Source organism: Struthio camelus, chromosome 1 (assembly GCF_040807025.1).
Source record: "Struthio camelus isolate bStrCam1 chromosome 1, bStrCam1.hap1, whole genome shotgun sequence".
NCBI classification, from domain to species: Eukaryota; Metazoa; Chordata; class Aves; order Struthioniformes; family Struthionidae; genus Struthio; species Struthio camelus.
The window spans coordinates 84,682,129-84,698,852 of record NC_090942.1 but is presented as its reverse complement, the minus strand read 5'-3'; the positions used below and the strand labels follow the sequence as shown (position 1 = coordinate 84,698,852).

Sequence of the window (16,724 nt, the reverse complement as noted above, 5' to 3'; positions counted from 1 at the left end):
AGCATGAAATATTTAAAATTGAGTTGTATACACAGTTACAAATGCTAGACCTGCTTTCTCTAGCTTGAAAATATCAGAGACTTGCATCGAATCAAATATGAAATGGGTGAACAATCAAGGTACACTGCTCAGTGTTAGTTTTCCCTGTATACCAGCTACGGTGTAACCAGGAACTCCTGATTATGTGCTCACACACCAGGCACATGCCAGCAAATGGACTCCTGCAAGTACACCTGAGACACTGCTGGCAAGAAAGTCTGAACAGAAAGCTGTCTTTGATGGAGAGTGCAAACACAGGTAGTAATATCTAGGGTGATGAAGCCAGAATAAGGCTCATAAAGGGGTTCTGGCTCTATGAACTCTGCTGTAAAAACAATTAACCAGGCCAGAACCATGTCAACACAGCACGGCCTTACTAACTCTGCTGATGACTCTATTGTCTTTACCATTTCTCAGCACTTTGCCAAGCTGCCATAAAACAAAACCCTGCAGAAAAGTAATGAAGTAAGTCAGTTTAATGCTAGTGTAAACAACTAAGGACAATTCCTAAACCAACAACTTGGTTTCACTTTCCTCTTCTAGATTTCCTGTAAAAGCAGACATGCAAGTGTGTGGGAGAGGTGGAAACAGGTGGAAAACACCTCTTATCCATCAGCAATGAGAAGACTAAGGGGAAGAAAACGTTAAAGAGAAATACTGAATCTCTCTTTCTACAGCTAGTTTATTTTAATAAATGCACTCACTTAAGCTAACCTACGTTAAGAGTAAAATCACAGAAACAGCGATGACAATTCCAGCAACTCTCTTCCAGAAACAGACATATGAACACACATCTAAAAAAAAAGAGACATATGAATGTATTTCAATGCATAAAGCATATGTACAGAACTAAAAAGATTAGGGATGCGAGTGAAAAAAAAATCAAGCAGAGATGCGATAAATTAATTAAGACTTGTGGGCGCGCAGGTCCCCGCGGCGCCCCTGTCCTGCTACACCGCCGCCGCTGCCCCGGCCCGGCCCGGCCGCGCTCACCCCGCGCCGCGCGGCTCCAGCGTCCCGCCGCGGCGCCGCCTCAGGCCCTGCCGCCCCGCCGCGGCCCACCCACACCACGGCCTGGGCGGGGGCAGGGCGGCTGGGCGGCCGGACCCACAGCGGGTCCGACCAGAAGCGCCGTCGGAGCCGCCGCCGCCGCAGCAGCTCCCCGCGACGCCACGAAGAGCAGTGCCAGAACCGGCAGCCGTCGGCCTCCTCCATCGCTCCCTGCAGGGCGGGCGCCTCCGGCTCCTTTCGCTTTCGCCACCGCCCGCTCCGCCGTGCGCGTGTCCGTGGACGGCCGGGACCGCGCGGCCGAGAGTTCCGGCCCCAGCAGCGGCCCCGGTAAGAGGCGGCGACCCCGCGGCCCGGCCCGGTGCGGTGCGGTGCGGGGGTAAGCGGCGGCGGCGCTCGGTGCTGCCGGCCGCGCTCCTGCGGCCCACTGACCCATGCGTTTGGGCTGCTTTAGTTCAGTTTGCCGTTTTGCTTTCTCTTTTGAGCTTAGCCTTTCGCATCCTCCCAGCATTTTTCTGCTTGTACGGTGAAACTGGGCTGGAGGAACTGAATAGGGGTATGAACAGCGAAAGGGCCCGGGGCAAGCTGGCGGTATGTGTGGTTGTGTATGTGCGGCTGTGTGTGTGCACGTGGGTGCCCCTGCCTCCCCGCCCCCCAGCAGCGCGCACGCCCGGGCGGGGAGGGCGCTGGGAGGGCGCTGGGAACACGACAGTCGCGATGCGGCAGCGTGGAGAGCAGCGGCCGCGCTGCCCGCGGCTCTGCGTGAGGCAGCGCAGACCAGGAAACAAGTGGGGACCCGGGCGAAAGTCAAGGGTGAAATATGCAGCTAGGCGTTTGCAGTTCCCCACCTAGGGCAGAATGCGCCTCCTACGAAGCGAAGCGCTGTTAAGTACTACTAAAGACTGTTAAGTACTACTAAAGACTGTTAAGTACTACTAAAGACTAATAAAGTGTACTCGGTTCTCTATTGTTTTTTTTTTCTCGGGGGAGGGGTAGGTTGCATCTCCATGGTTTGCCTCTGCTTGTCTGTGGCCAAGAACAAACTGAACCCTTGCTGCTGGTGTTTCCTCACTACTTTCAATGATTAAGAGTAAGCTCTTTCACTAAATAAGCTCTCAGAAATGGAAATATTTCTTGTGACTCGGTTAAAAAATTGGTGACCTTTAGGCTTCCTGTTTTTCTTCAGTCTTCAAAACATTCTTGGAAACTGTTGTGCCAGCTTCTTCCTTCAAACAGTGTCATGTCTTCCACAGACTGATAACTCACCTGTACCCCAGCTTGCTACATTGCTCACTACTGTATCACCAAAGTGAAGAATGAAGAACAGGCATTTTCTGTAGTGTGGACAAGAAGGGTCAAGAGAAATGTGACTGGAATCAAACTCAGTGCTTTTACGGTACAGCAACATAGTTTAGTAGGCTCACAGGAGACCAGAGGCCCAGCCCACAGGCAAACGTTCATTCATGTAGCAAACAACTGAAAACCAGGCACTAAAATGGACAAAGTGTTTCAGGGATAGGTTCCTGAGCAGTCAGAAGAGTCTTCATGGAAAGACCACCCATGTTTAGAAACATAAATGCACTCCTTGGTTTCTTTCTGCTTGTATAGGACCACACAGATGAAACCTGGTCTTTGGAGGTGTTTGGGCACCTAATTGCCTTTATGCATTTGTGCTTTTGAGGAGGATTCTTAGACGTGTGTCAGGGAGCATAATATAATAGTAATGGAAGTAAAGGTGTTGAAGGCTTTTGTAAACAGGAGTGGTTTTTCTCCCATTATAACCTAAATCAGGAACATAAATTGAAATGTTTATGCTGACACAGTAACGTGACTGCAAATTCTTCCCTGGGTGACTTTTTCAGCTTAATTTATATCGTTTGGAGTGGGATTGAGTAAAAACTGAAGGGAAAAGTTCATTCATACTGCAGTAAGCTCAAAAGAGACTATGCTGTGTAGTCAGAGAAACTTCCCTGTGCAGACCAGATTCAGCCTGACTTGGGAAATTGAACTTTTCACACGCAGAGAAAACCACTTGGAGCTACACAGGCTGAAGAGGAAATCTCTCTTTTTGATCACCTTTCCCTCCTGCCAGGTGTGCTCTGTCCCTTCCCTACTGCATTATTCCTATCTGCGCCCTCCTTCCGTCTCCTTATATTACTTTCCTCACTGCCTTCCCTGAGAAGCACTTTTTCTCCCATACCACCGTCTCCTTTCAGTGGGCCATAGATACACAGCACACGCTCCTCATTTTCCATTTGTTTTCTCCTTTCTCCATCTACCCTGCCCTCATCCCCTCAGATAGAGGTGTTAGCAAAGGGAGCTGTGGAATTTCTACTGTTGCCACTAGTTTACAGACAGCAGGGGAAGCAATGATTAAACATAGCTTCTTCCCATCTTCCCAGCTGTGAATGGAGCCTGAAGATGAACAGAAGGCTGAGACTACCCAGATTGCTGGGAACGCCGGGCCCATTAAAGCTGTGCTCATCCAAAGGCACCGAAATGCTCTGCAGGCTCTCAGACAACAGTTGCTCCGTCATTTCAAAGAGCTGAGAATAAGAAGGTGCTGCAACAGATGGATCTGCCTATTGATAAGTAAGGTTTTTTTGTTTTTTGGGGTGCTAGGTAAGACATCTTCCTACAGGAAGCTGAGTAGGCTATAATTTACGCCCAGCCTTTTGTGGTTCAGATTTGGACTTGGCAATATGGGTCTGAGGAAAAAAAATGAGAGGGAAGGGGATGGGTCAAGATTTAGGTTGTTGGGGAGAACCTGGATTTGAAAGGGTGGAATGGATGGGATGACTGCTTGGAGAAGGGAAGCAAAAATGATATTTTTGAGGAGAAAAGTATTTAGAAGATTTTTGCAGGCAGTGAAGACTGTAGTGATTTCTGATTTTTAAAATCAGAATATACTGAACACCCAAAATCAAGGATGTCAGCTCAAGTCTGTGTCTATTAAAATCTGAACAGTCAATTTGGGATTTAAGTCTACCTTCAAAACTGTTTACAGGTCTCTTGGCTTGGACAAGATAAGGACCTGAGAGTTTATTTCTAGGCAAACCTGTCAATGCAAAAATTAAGATACCTTTTTCAGTTTGCTCCAAGAGCTCTTTTCTGTATGAACAGATATTTTTCCACATGGTAGTTTACCTGTCTGAAATACTCTTGGATAGAAGGTAGGAAGTGAAGCCGGATGTAATTAAAAAAAATAGTTTTATGCCATTGCAACAAATCACCTTGCACATCTGCATGGAATTTTCCACACGAGAGAGAGTTCATGACAAAGGGAAAATACATTTGATTCAGTATTGCAGCCATGCTCTGTACCTCCACCTTTGATAGTTGAATTGCTTGAGAACATTCTCCTGTTTTCCAAGCACACGTATGGCCTGATTTGAGTCAGTGATGACCTACAGATTCTGGGGCTCCAGAGATTATTGCGAAGAGATCTGCAGAACACACTGGAGATGATAAATGTGGAACTGGAAGACTTAAATTTGCTGTACAGGGATCTGTGCATCTGTCTAAAACTTCAGGGATCAAAAAAGGCCAATTAGGTGATAGTTGGCCATTTTTTTTAAATTGTCCAGTTACACAGATACCAATTCAGGCTGCCTTGTTTGATTTCAGAAGTGCTCTGCATTGACATGCATGTCCATGCTTTACATTAAATTAAATTTATTTATTATTTATTAATTAAATTAATGCTCTGCATTAATTAAAGGCTATCCTGATGCTGTCTCACTCAATATTGAAATATAATCTGAGCCTAGATGCTATATACATTCAAAGACTTTAATCATCTTCTTTTTCACAGGCCTATTGTTTCTCATTGGACTTGTGCTGTTCATTGTATTTGGTAAGCTTTTGAAAGCACTTTCCATTTGAGATAGGTTTCATCTCCCTGCTGGGCTCCAGGATCACAGAAGTCAAGCACACACGCTAACACTAGTACTCTGCACTGCCTGCAGGGTCAGAAACAAAACTAGTGACTTCCATCACTATTTCAGTTGGTTTTGTATCATTATAAAGTTGAATAAGCTCCAGACATAATTTTAAATAAGAGTGAAGCTTGCCGATCCAATTTTTTTATCCCTATATATAAAATCCAGATGATTCAGATGTAAACTACCCCCTTCCCCTTTTTTTTATTTTCTTTTGGCTTCATCCTTACTGCTCTCAAGAGAACAGTATCCTGCCTGGTCACCCACATGGTACATGCTCCTCCTGTGTCCTCATCTGCTGGTAACCTCTCGGATTATACCAGACAGAGCATTAGATCAGCAGCGCTTCTCTAGGGCATAGACTCCAGCTGCTCCTAAGTTCAGTCTTGATGGCATCCTTATCACCACACTGGAAGACAACTGCGTAATGTGGCTAGCTTATTTTTCTCATAAATGATCTCTGGGGGCCATTCTGCCTTTTTATTTTTAAAAATCAGCTTGTGTTGCATCCTGTATTTTTAAGGTAAAAAAAAATCAGCCCTACCTGCCCCTGGCACAATGGAGTCCAGATGTGCTCCTACTGTCCCACACCAAACTCACCTACAGGAGTAAAAGCTGTGCTACCTGGTGTTATCTGAGGTAGCCCAAGTCACTGGGTCCATGTGTCAGTGGCTCAGGCTGCTCAGCCCAGTCCATGCAGGGAACCCGTGAGTCCCTACACTAAACTGATCTTCTGCCTGGCCCCAGCAGCAGCACGTGGTGTAGCAGAGAGGTTCTCTGCACCCACCTAGGAGTGAATCAAGGACAACAGTGGCATTTGTCCACGTGCATTTTCCTTTCCTTTGGCAGGCGTTTGTTTAAAAATAAGCAGTCACGTTTTCTTGGAAGGAGTGAGGCCAGTGCTCATAGGTGGCCTGCCAAGTAGTTTCTAATTATGGTGAACAGAACGGCTGGCTAGAAAGGAAAACAGAGATGGACTGTGGCAACAGCAGGCTAACAAGCCTGGGAGATAAATACACTTCCTGCAAGCACTACTGCTCACATAAGGGCCAATTACTTTCACTTCAGTATTAGCCACCAGCAAGCTTCAGTAGTGGATAATGTGGTGAGGAAGGTCTAGATCCCACCCCAGCAGAATGACCCAGAAATCTACCATAGCCTCCAGGTGAGACTGGATATTTTATAAAGGATATGATGCTGCACAGAAAAGGTCACTCTCTAACCACTTAATAAAGATCGTGGCATGCTGTAGTTCGTATTAGCTTTATGTGGTTTGTCCTTCTAATCAGTCGTATCATTACTGTAGATAATTTTGTTAGGAAAATAGGAACCACAGTAAATGCAAGTTAATTCTCTTTGCTGGCAGAAATCAAATTCATAACTGAAACAAAACCTGCCAGTTAAGTCCTCTCACACACACAGGCCTAGTGTGGCAGGCACAAGATGAACAGAGAGCATCACAACATCCTGGGGAACAGCTCCAAAGAACCATTCTCCAAACTGTTATCTCCAAATAATGTATTTTACACCTTCATCAACAGTCAAATTTCATTTACATCATGACATCAAAATCTAATTTACTTATCTTCACACAGATCTATCATCGAGCACTTAAGAGTCTGATACAAAATCAAAGCAACTTGTCTTCATTAAATATCTTAATTATAGGCATTCGGGCAACTTTATTACTTAGAGTGAATTAGATTAATAAGGTAAGGTATTATGAGGATTATTACCCTATTTCTAATTAAAACCCATGTGAAGGGCAAGCCATAGATTTTCAGCACTTCTAATACTCTAAAAGTCACAAGTCTTTTCAAAACCTACGTATTTTCTAGTGATTTTAATAACTAGGCTGCAATCCTCAACTCCCGTATTCTCAGCTGAAGACGGTGGGAGTTCTGCACCCCAAAAGGACAGTTAGGTCCCTTGCCCTTCTTTTGGCTGGTCTTTTGGCATCTAGTGTGGCACTGGCTTTCTAAAAATCTAAATTTTAGATTGAGTTATGCTGGTGAATGATAAGATTTTACTAGGTAAAAATTTTATCCTCTTTTCCTTTTTAGCCAAGGTAGTCTATGAAGACCTTCCTTCTGAACAGTGCCCCAGTGAGTGGATCGGTTACAGAAAGAAATGTTATTTCATCTCAGAGGAAGAGCAAAACTGGACAGCCAGTCAGACCTTCTGTGCTAAGAATAGATCTGTGCTTGCTGTTTTTGAAAACCAGGAAGAAATGGTAATGGGATAAGAAAATAAAACACAACTTAAATTCCTCTCTCTTCCTTTGACCATTATCTACATCTGTCTCATTTTTTCATGCAATGCATATCATTTAATTCTTTGTAAAATAACCATGTTATGTGAATTCAGGTAGTGAAAAGTACTGGATTTGTCAGTGTACATAGCTGATTGACTGGCTGGCTGCAGCAGGTGCAACAGCAGTGCAAGCTTCCCCATACTGCTTTTGCGCCTGGATTTGACTTGAGTGACTGTGGAAAGCTCTTTTTATGAACTGAATCTTTTGCCTAATTTTCTTTTTCTCCAAAGCAGGTATGAATCTGTCCAACTCCCAGTTTAGGCAAATAAGCAGATCCTGTGGTTTCCATCAGAAACCAAATCCTGAAAGCCATTGCTCAGCATAATAGGAATAATCCATGTTTATCTGCTTGTATCTCTTTATAGATGCGCCTTAATTCCTCTTAGAGATGCATACTTATACCAGTGGTGGAAATATACCCCCACTGAAGCTGATTTGGGCATTTTCTCATTCTAATAATTTTGTTAGAATAACTTAATTTTCCTGTATTATGGCCCAGTTGGACTGAATCAGTGACATCTTATTACTGTATGCTACTAAAAGTGGAATTTGCTCTTACAGACTTGTTGTCTTCTGAGTAATGTCAGTGAGCAAGGTGTTTGATCAAAGAGTTTGCTTTTAAATAGACTGACATTTGTGCTTTGTTATTACTGTGATTGTTGAACACAGGTCAAAAGGCTGCTCTTCTGGTTGGTTGGCACATGTTTTTCTGGTGTAGCAGATAGTGAAATGGAGAAAATCTCAGTGAAATTACACACATTAGGTCATATCTGAATTTGACCTAAGCTAAGAAATATTTTTACAGCGACAAGAATTTTAACAGTAATAAAGATGCAGGGCCTAGTTCTTCATTCCCCTTAATTCCTTTACTGAGTATGATCCTCCATTTTATTCCATCATCAGCCTCCACTTCTTTGCCAATAATTCCAGCCGTCTTGCCAACTTGTCCCCTCTCCAGCAAGCATGTGCTGCATTGTTGCCCTGTCAGTAGGATATCACATCTTTAAAAATTTGTAAATGCCACTCTTCCTTACTCATCTAAAAGCTTAACTTCCAGCTTAATGTCTGTGATACTCAGCTGGTGAATTGGTAGGCAGTGCTGGTGGTATTTAAGCTGCTGCTGAAATGCCTTATACCTGCAAATTGTGAACATCTTACGAAAGAAGAGCATAGAAATGCTGGAATTGGCCTACTGGGTCAGACCAGTGCTCTGTGCAATGTGGTGTCTGGTCTTCAGCACCTGACAGTATTAGCCACACCAGAAGCAGGTACACAAAAAGATGTATAAGTGGTACTGGGACTCTGCCAAGACAGTTTCTTCTGAACTGTATTGAACTGAAGTTTCCAGACGAGGGTGGAGGAATATAAGACTATATTCCTTAGTCCATTAAAAACCATTTCATATTCCTGAGATCCTTGTTGACAGCTAATCTTTATATTATTTTTAATTTCACAAAGTTTGAGAATATCTCATTGCAGGGAGTTCTATTATGTTAACATAGCTGGAGTGCTATTACCTGTGCTACTTCTCTGCTACCTCGCAGCACTCTTTGCTCTGTGTGGTACAGTTTGCAATAAACTTCTGAGGCAGTGAGCTGTCTTTTACTCTTTTATCTGTACGCTCACAAGGTTATAAATAAGAGTTGGGAAGGGGAGAGAGTATGCTCATCTGAAATGCAGATATGGCATGCCTAGATGTACTAGGCCATTCAGACCAAGCTCCATGCATACAGATTCATAAAAATATACAGACGTGCTACCAATATGTGGTATTTGGATATTACTGTGTATAGTAAACAGTAATAATTTTCAAGGGTATAGAACTGAATAACTTTACTAAGGTAAAGATATTAAAAGAATCAATTCAAACAAAGGCAGAATTTGGCTCATAATGCCTAATGAAAAACTTAGATGGCAGAATGATAGATTAGTAGATTAGTCCTCCTCAAAGGTCACAGGAGGGATTTGCTGCTTATTGTGAGAACCCATCTTGACAAAATACCTTTTTTTTTTTTTTTTTCTTTAAGCATTCCCTAGCTAAGCGCTTGAAAATGGAAGACTCTTGGATTGGACTGCGGAAGAAAGGGGAAAGCTTCTGCTGGGAGAATGACATTGCCTTGGAGGTGGACTTGTAAGTTCCTTATGATTACCATAACACAGGCACTCAGGACGCTGAGAATACCATTAAGTACTTAAACAAATGGAGAATTAGGGTTTATAGCACAAAATGATTTCTATCATAACAGTTTATTTTGATGTGATTTGTAACTGTGTGACTATGAAAAGTAATTCTTTTGTAATTAATACCAGTCTAAATCCAATAGCGTGAATGCAGTGAAGTCCCCAATTAAAAAAGGGTGTTTTGGTAGCTCAGCAAATCAAGACAATGTTATTTATTATCCCTAGTTACTTTTAATTTGTACATATTTTTCAGGGCATAGTGTAGACATTTCAGTCTCTTTTCAAATTCTTGATTTTCAATGTGATTCTTTGTGATCGTCTTCCTAAAATACTCAGTATCTAGCAAATACTGTTGCAATGTGGCTAGTGATAGTGTTTGTAGCTGAGTCATTTGTCTTCATTAACTCTCAGGAGACAGTGATTAGACCTGTGTTTGAATGATTCTATTGAAATTGTACGCAATTCTACCAGATCCATTTTTTTTATTGTTACAGATCCTGTGCAGTCCTCTTTCTGCCACTTTGTTCTCATGCAGCACTGTCCCAAGATTTTTTTCTCTCTGTGCATTCATTCATATTAAATATAGAGCTCCTGCTTTGTTGCATCATACCAAAGTGCCCTCACTGGGTCTTTCCCAGGTAGTTCAGAGACAGTTCATTTGGGATCACTGTTTCCTCCCTTCAGCTGCAGTCCAGCTGCTGCAGTCAACTCTGTTGGTTTTAGACACTAATAAAAGTGTCATGAACATTAGACGTTGTTTTTTCTAAACCTGCATCCCCTTTAGCATCTTGCCCTTCTTAGAAATTTTGAAGAAAAGGATGTGTGACTGGAATTCTTCCCCAGGCTCATTTTTTACTTTCAGTTTATACCTATGTCATTGTAAGAGCTTGAGCTGGGCTATTAACAGTGGAAAAACTAGAAGAGATTTTTCAGGGAAGTTCCTCAGGACTTTGCCATCTATTTTAACAATTCCTGGAAGGACACAGGTATTGGTGGCACTTTTGACATCCAGTGACAGTGGGAAATGGAAATCAAATCTTCTCTAGCCAAGCTTTTGTCAGACATGGTGCTTTCTAGTCATAGTGCAGTGCCAGTTGCTGTGGCTCTGTTTCTATCTTTGCAGCATGGATTCATTGTTTTGTATAAAGGGTGTTTTGTATAAAGGGTGTTGCCCTTATTGATCCTCCTCCTTTTTGGTGATTTTGCCAGAGTTGTTATTTACAGGCACTCATTTTCCTTCCTCCCCCCAATTCACATGGATGCACTGTGAATTTCCTTTAATCCTGGTAGGAATCCTGATAAGTAGGTCACCATCCCTATGTAGTTTCTAGATCTTTAGGGAAAATGTGGTGCTTTTAAGTGCTTTCTCACCTTCACTTTCATGAGGGCTCATTCCCTCTCTTACAATATAACTTGTTCAAAAATACTCATTTGTTTTTTCTAGAGACATATTTATTGTGATTCAAAGTTAAATCATATTCCAGTCATGCATCATCAGTGCCATTAGTTTTTCTTGTACTCTGCTGTGTTGTTGCCATAAATTAGAACATCACTGATGGTGGCTTTGGCTCCTGTCAGTATTTCTAATATTTCATCCACTTATTCCTGCAATATCTCTTGTACAGTTGAATCAGCATCTTTCAAATAGGTTTACTGAACTTTGGCTTGTCTAGTCTATAGTAGCTAGATCCCAGCAGAGGTTTTTCCTCTGATAAGCCTCTGCTGCTTCATTTATACTCAGTTTATCCATCCTTTGAAGTTCTACTTCCATTGGGGCTGTATTGATAGTGCCAACTATTGTTGCAGTACTTGTAGATAGCCTGGTTTTCCAATCTATTGAACATCCCATAGCTTCAAACACATCAGGTGTGTTTTTCTTAATTTCCTGTCTGTGACAGGTTCTTTTAAGGATTCCACCACAAATAACAATGCAAGTGATTTCAGCGCCAGCATTGGGTTTGTAGCCTGACTTGTAAATGGGAATCAAGGTTTTGATACTGTTCTGCGTTTCTGTTTTCACTCCATGTTTATGCAGAAGATTCATTTCGTGGTAGCGGGAATATTGCTGTGCTACGTATGCATTCTGCTTTGCATGATGAAATACAAATTTTATCTCTTTTGTCTGTGCTATTCAGCTGTGGTTTTAGGCTGTATGTGGCTGGTGACCAGATTGTGCTTCTGTAACTCTTTGCTATGTATATATGTTTGTGTGAGAGGAGGAGAGAAGGATTGTCACAGACACAATGGGAGTGGTGATACTGAATCCTTTAACCTATTGTTTGGGTATTTCATATGTTTCTGCTGATTCTTTCTCAAGCTGCATTGTCCTTGTTTCTCTTGAGTTTCAACCATTAAAATCCTATGAATATGTCCATGGTTAAAACATAGAAAACTGAGAATAGGAATAAATGATCCATTTTCACACTGAAGTGACATCACCACTGAGATCACATAGGCGTCTATCCTGGGATTTAGGCAGCTGCTGAATATAGCATGGAAAGGAGGTGAATACTCAGGTGACAGAGTTTGCTGATGTTACTATGTTATTCAGGGTCAGTAAAATAATTCAACTGTGAAGAACTACAGAACAACTCCATCAGAATGGGTTGTTGGATGATAAAATAGCAGATTAAATCCATTATGAATAAATGTAAAACACTGTATAGCAGGAAAGAGAGTCCTATCTTTACCTGTGAAACAATTAACTCTGATCTGATTATTACCGCTCAGGAACAAGCCTTTGGATTGCTAATAGTTCTATGAGAGTATTATTTCTGTCATCATCAGAAAATGAAACCAGCCATTAGGATGATCAGAAAAGGGACAGAGAATAAAACAAAGGACAAAACTTAGATCTACTTACATGCCAAAACCTACATCTGTTATGCACCCACATTTTGAGTACTGCATGCATTCTGATTTTCCTATCTCAAAAAAGACATAAAAAAATGGAAAAAGTTCAGAGGAGGATAAAGATAATAGAAATAACACGCTGTCTTCAGTGGGAGGAACAATTGACTAAACCAGGACTCTTCAGGCAAAGGAGGAGGGAAATGAAAATAAAATCATGAATGAAGTGGACAGCATGAATAGAGAACAACTAACTTATTTTCTCTTTCAAGACAGTGGTCATCAAGCAAAATTATTAAGTAGCAGTGTCGAAAAAAATAGTTAAGCTGTGAAGCAGAAAGTTGTGCCTGCTACAATTTTGAATAGAACATTGAATAGAACATTGAATAGAAAAATTCATGGAAGAACAATCCACAGAGAGTTGTTAAATATAAAGTCACCATCTCAGGCTTAGGAAGTCCCTGAGCTGCAGATTGTTGGAACTATACAGGACCATCATTAAATGTTTATCCAGTTATAATAATACTCTTCTCTAGGCAGTTGCTCTGACTGTTTTTGGAGGAAGGATTTTAGGGGAGCTGGAACTTTGGTCAGAGCCAGCATAACCCCTCTCAGATTTTTCTTGTTCAATATCAGTTGCAGTATGATTTCTTCAGATACATTGTCTGTTCATCAGTGGTCTTAGCATGTCATCTATTTCTCTCACATACCTTTTTTTGCAGATGAGAGGGAGTGAAGTGATGGGTGTGAGGGAACAATCCTCTTCAGATGGATTAAGGAGCCCAATAAGTAAAATCCTATCTACTTTAGTGAGCTTGTAATAACCTGCAGATATCCCAGATTTTTTCCCTGCTTATTTTAGCAGATGCGTGAGTTACAACAGCTCTGCTCAGGCCCACCAAATGTCAGTTCCCCTTGTCTTGCTCTCCACAGCATTTATCACCTCAGTAGTTTTAGGCAGCATATATCATAAACTATCTTTTGTCTTTCCTCCTGTTACCATGTGATGCCTGGTCTAGACCATTCACAGAAATGGAGATTCACACAGTACTGCATGAGCTAACCAGGCTTTTCTGACCAGATTTGTCACACTCATTTTGCTTTTAGCAGCTGAAACTACCATATCCCAAGTGACCAAAGTTGTTGTCTACGACTCTTGTCCTAAGGCTCTGTCCTCTATCACGTGCACACAAGATAGAGCAAAGTTTTTCTATGAAATGGAAGTGATCATGGTAATTATTTCCCTTTGTTCTGCCTTTAGTTTGGAAGCAAAACACGTGTCTTAGAGCTTAAGGGAATTGTTTTCTAAGCTTTAGTGCTTTAGGCTTTATTGAATTATACTAAACAGTTGATGCTTGAAAAGAGAAATACAGAACATTGTTCCCTCCAGATTTTACTAAAGCATGCACTTGATCACAAGCTTTTAAGTCAGCTATATTAGCTCAGTCTAAAATGGATACGTATAATTGGAAGCTACTTCAGCCGAAGTTTTGTTTCACAGTGAGCTATAACATTTGGCTCTGTAGTAGGAATTATTTGGTAATGGTTATCTTCTGTTCTATTTTTTTCAGGTTCCAGATACAGAATCACTCTGAGTGCGCCTACCTGGAGTCCTTCACCATCTCTACATCAGCATGTTCTTTGCCTAGGCGCTGGATCTGTGTCCGGTCTTCCCTAAAATGATACCTTTGAGACCTCTATTCGTGAATGACTGTTAAGAGATATACACTGTACTGTACTGTAGATAGGCTGATTGTGGCTGTGGCCACTCTCTCTTGCACTGTCTCGAAGCCTGTCTCAGAGAGGAAAGGACCATGTGTCACTTTCCAAAATGTGCTGTTTGTAACACACCAAACATCTGTTTTCGGACGGCTCACAGAGAAATGTCCTCGCTCCAGGGTTACGCTCACAGATGACCTGCAGTGGGGTCTACCAGGGCTAGCTGATGAGGGTAAAGGTTCAGTGGGATTTCTACTGTCCTTCTGATAAATAAGGGTCTCTGGTTGTCTCCTGCCTTTCATCATGTGGTCTTGGGGATATGTGGCAGCCAGAGACATCGGTCAGCAGGCACCACTACAGGAATAGTTATCAGGGCTCTTGGATTTCTCTGCAAATGCCTTACGCTCTTGGCTGAGCTTTCCCTGGGTTGGACCGACTGGCTCTTCCATGTCACTATTTCCCCATGTACCAGTCTCCCTCTGTGAATCTTAATATTTTTCCATTTGATTTATGTCCTCTTAAGTAAACAAATATGCCCAGTTTGCACCATGGCCAGTCTATGGCCATCACTGTAATAAACACTTGGTAGGATCAGAATGACAGGAAGGTCAGGACTTGCCAAAGGCAGAGGCTTCTGCTGACTCACCAAGGGCATCCTACTCTACCTAATTTAATGTGGGGTTTTGTACAAATGTTTACCAGGTTTGTTCATGCTAAGATTTGAGCTTGCTCAAAAAAACAATAGGCAGCCTAACCCTCTCCCCCCCCGCACACAGAGGGATTATTCTTAGCCAATTGCAGCATCTATTGATTGAATGCATTTTCAGTGGGTAATCTGGGGTTTAGAGCTCAATCCATGTTTCAGATAGAGGGCACATTCTCATTTTAAAGACTTTTTTTCTGGAGGCAGTGTTTTCATAGTGCAAAAGACCTCCTGCCTCTGGAAAGACAGGATGGCTTTTACAGAACAAAAAGCGTAGGGAAAAATTTCTCTGAGCAGACAGCTGTGGCAGACGGGCACGAGAGATGAGGATAGTGATTTCTTTGCTTACCTCAATGAAGTTTGCTGGAATTTGTCTGTCTGAACCTTTAGCCAACTAATTACTAACAGAACGTCAGTAGAGGGTTGTGTATTTCTCTCCCCCTTGTGTCTTACCCATTAGTAAAGATTTAAAAGCCAATAAATACCATTAAATGTATGGTGCTAGAGGCAATGGACTCAGTATGAGTGAATTACATTTTGAGATGCTGTGCTTAGGGACACTAGTCCTGAACCATCTCCCAGTGATGCAAACTTAACACCCAAGTGCAGTCACAGCCAACTTCATGAAGGTTATTCCTGCTTTACGTTGGTGCAAATGAAGTCAGATCTCTTCCTTTACACCTCAAAAGTAGTGCAGGTTCTTATGACCAAGGTGAATAATGTGCTGTGATAAAACAATGGACTGAGAGGAATGTAATGGGGAGAAAATAAGTCTCAAGGACTTGCAATGGGGAAAGCCCCCCTATCTAGCGCCTGGGAAGAGACTGTGTGAGAGGGTAGGAGGAGGTGTAAGCACTTTTTGACTCTTCACTGCCATGACTTGGATGTTCCCTGGGGGATTCTGTGAGGAAAAAGGTAACCAAGAGCTGCCCTGAATTAATTATACTTGTGTGCAACTACAGTTTTTGTTTTGTTTTGTGTTTGTGTAAGCTGGAGTGAGCTATCTTTTCTTACCCATGGCCTTCCCCATGTCTGCAGCTTTCAGCGATCAGCTTTTATTGGTTAAAGGTTTGAACTGAGATCAGCAGCTTTCAGGCAGCCCAAGTAACTGGCGTACCAGTGAGTGATGTCTGCACACAGATACCTGTCCTTCAGCTTGGTTCTGAAATCAGGGTTCTGGACTGTGTGCTGAGAACATGCAATGCATGTTCACAGAAAGCTGTGAGGAGGGGATTAGCCACTAGGATCTGTATATAGCAGCCATGACACACACTCATACAAGCCTGCCTTAAGTACATAAGCATTACTATACCAACCCAAAACACAATTATAAAAAGAAATGGAAAGACCTAAATGGCCAATCATATGTGTTTTTCTGAAATTCAGCAGAATCATCAGTTTCTCATAGGTTTATTTGTATTTTGCATAACAACTGTTTGGAAAGATCCATTCATCTTGAAAATAGACCAATTCTAGCCATTTTCCAGCCCCACATGGTAAACCTTAAAAATAGGGAAAGATACTTCAGAGAGACACCAATCTCAAAGCCAAGAGTCATTCAAATACATTGCTTATTCTCCAAATCATTTCTATTCAGGCGTGATTGGAATCAAGATCCTGGGTTTTTTTCCCCCCCCTCTACATGTGGTTACTGCTTTTGCCTTTCCAAAAATCATAGATTCTCTTCTGTGTGGGGAAACAGGAATCTCTCCAACCTGCATACATACTGCAGGATCTTTAAGTAGCAGGTACAGAACTATCCTGTCATTAGAGTAGTACTGCAGTGAGGTATGAATGCAAGGTGATTGAAAGGAATTCTACTTCCACCAATTACACGTAGATGAACAGGGAGCAAGATCTTCTGCAAAATTACTGTCATTTTCCAAAGATACCAGTTCTGCAGGTACAGAGGATCACTGAATTGAGTATCTTCAAATCAGAATCAAAGTTGATGTGCAGCTGAAGACCA

The 16,724-nt window shown here is 42.1% G+C and overlaps 1 protein-coding gene across 13 annotated transcripts; it reads left to right on the top strand.

Moving 5' to 3' along the window:
* The first annotated feature begins 1,086 nt into the window (after positions 1-1,086).
* Positions 1,087-15,714, top strand: LOC104144394 (C-type lectin domain family 2 member B-like). 13 transcript variants are annotated; one of them, XM_068954363.1, is made up of 8 exons: positions 1,116-1,377; positions 2,044-2,137; positions 2,301-2,443; positions 3,450-3,639; positions 4,862-4,903; positions 7,052-7,221; positions 9,330-9,433; positions 13,905-15,714. In XM_068954363.1, exons 4-8 carry the CDS (start codon positions 3,456-3,458, stop codon positions 14,014-14,016), a joined length of 612 nt encoding a protein of 203 aa, XP_068810464.1. In that variant the 5' UTR covers positions 1,116-1,377; positions 2,044-2,137; positions 2,301-2,443; positions 3,450-3,455; the 3' UTR covers positions 14,017-15,714. The 13 variants fall into 13 exon arrangements, with proteins under 13 accessions (XP_068810526.1, XP_068810490.1, XP_068810465.1 ...); XM_068954389.1 differs by lacking the exon at positions 2,044-2,137 and having other exon boundaries at positions 1,105-1,377; XM_068954364.1 differs by lacking the exon at positions 2,301-2,443 and having other exon boundaries at positions 1,106-1,377; positions 2,038-2,137.
* Positions 15,715-16,724: the final 1,010 nt, after the last annotated feature.

Coding starts and splice junctions, on each gene's coding strand:
- LOC104144394 (XM_068954389.1), top strand. CDS start 3,456: ATGGAGCCTGAAGATGAACAGAAGGCTGAGACTACCCAGATTGCTGGG. Junction 3,640..4,861: donor ATGGATCTGCCTATTGATAA/GTAAGGTTTTTT, acceptor TCTTTTTCACAG/GCCTATTGTTTCTCATTGGA. Junction 9,434..13,904: donor ATTGCCTTGGAGGTGGACTT/GTAAGTTCCTTA, acceptor TATTTTTTTCAG/GTTCCAGATACAGAATCACT.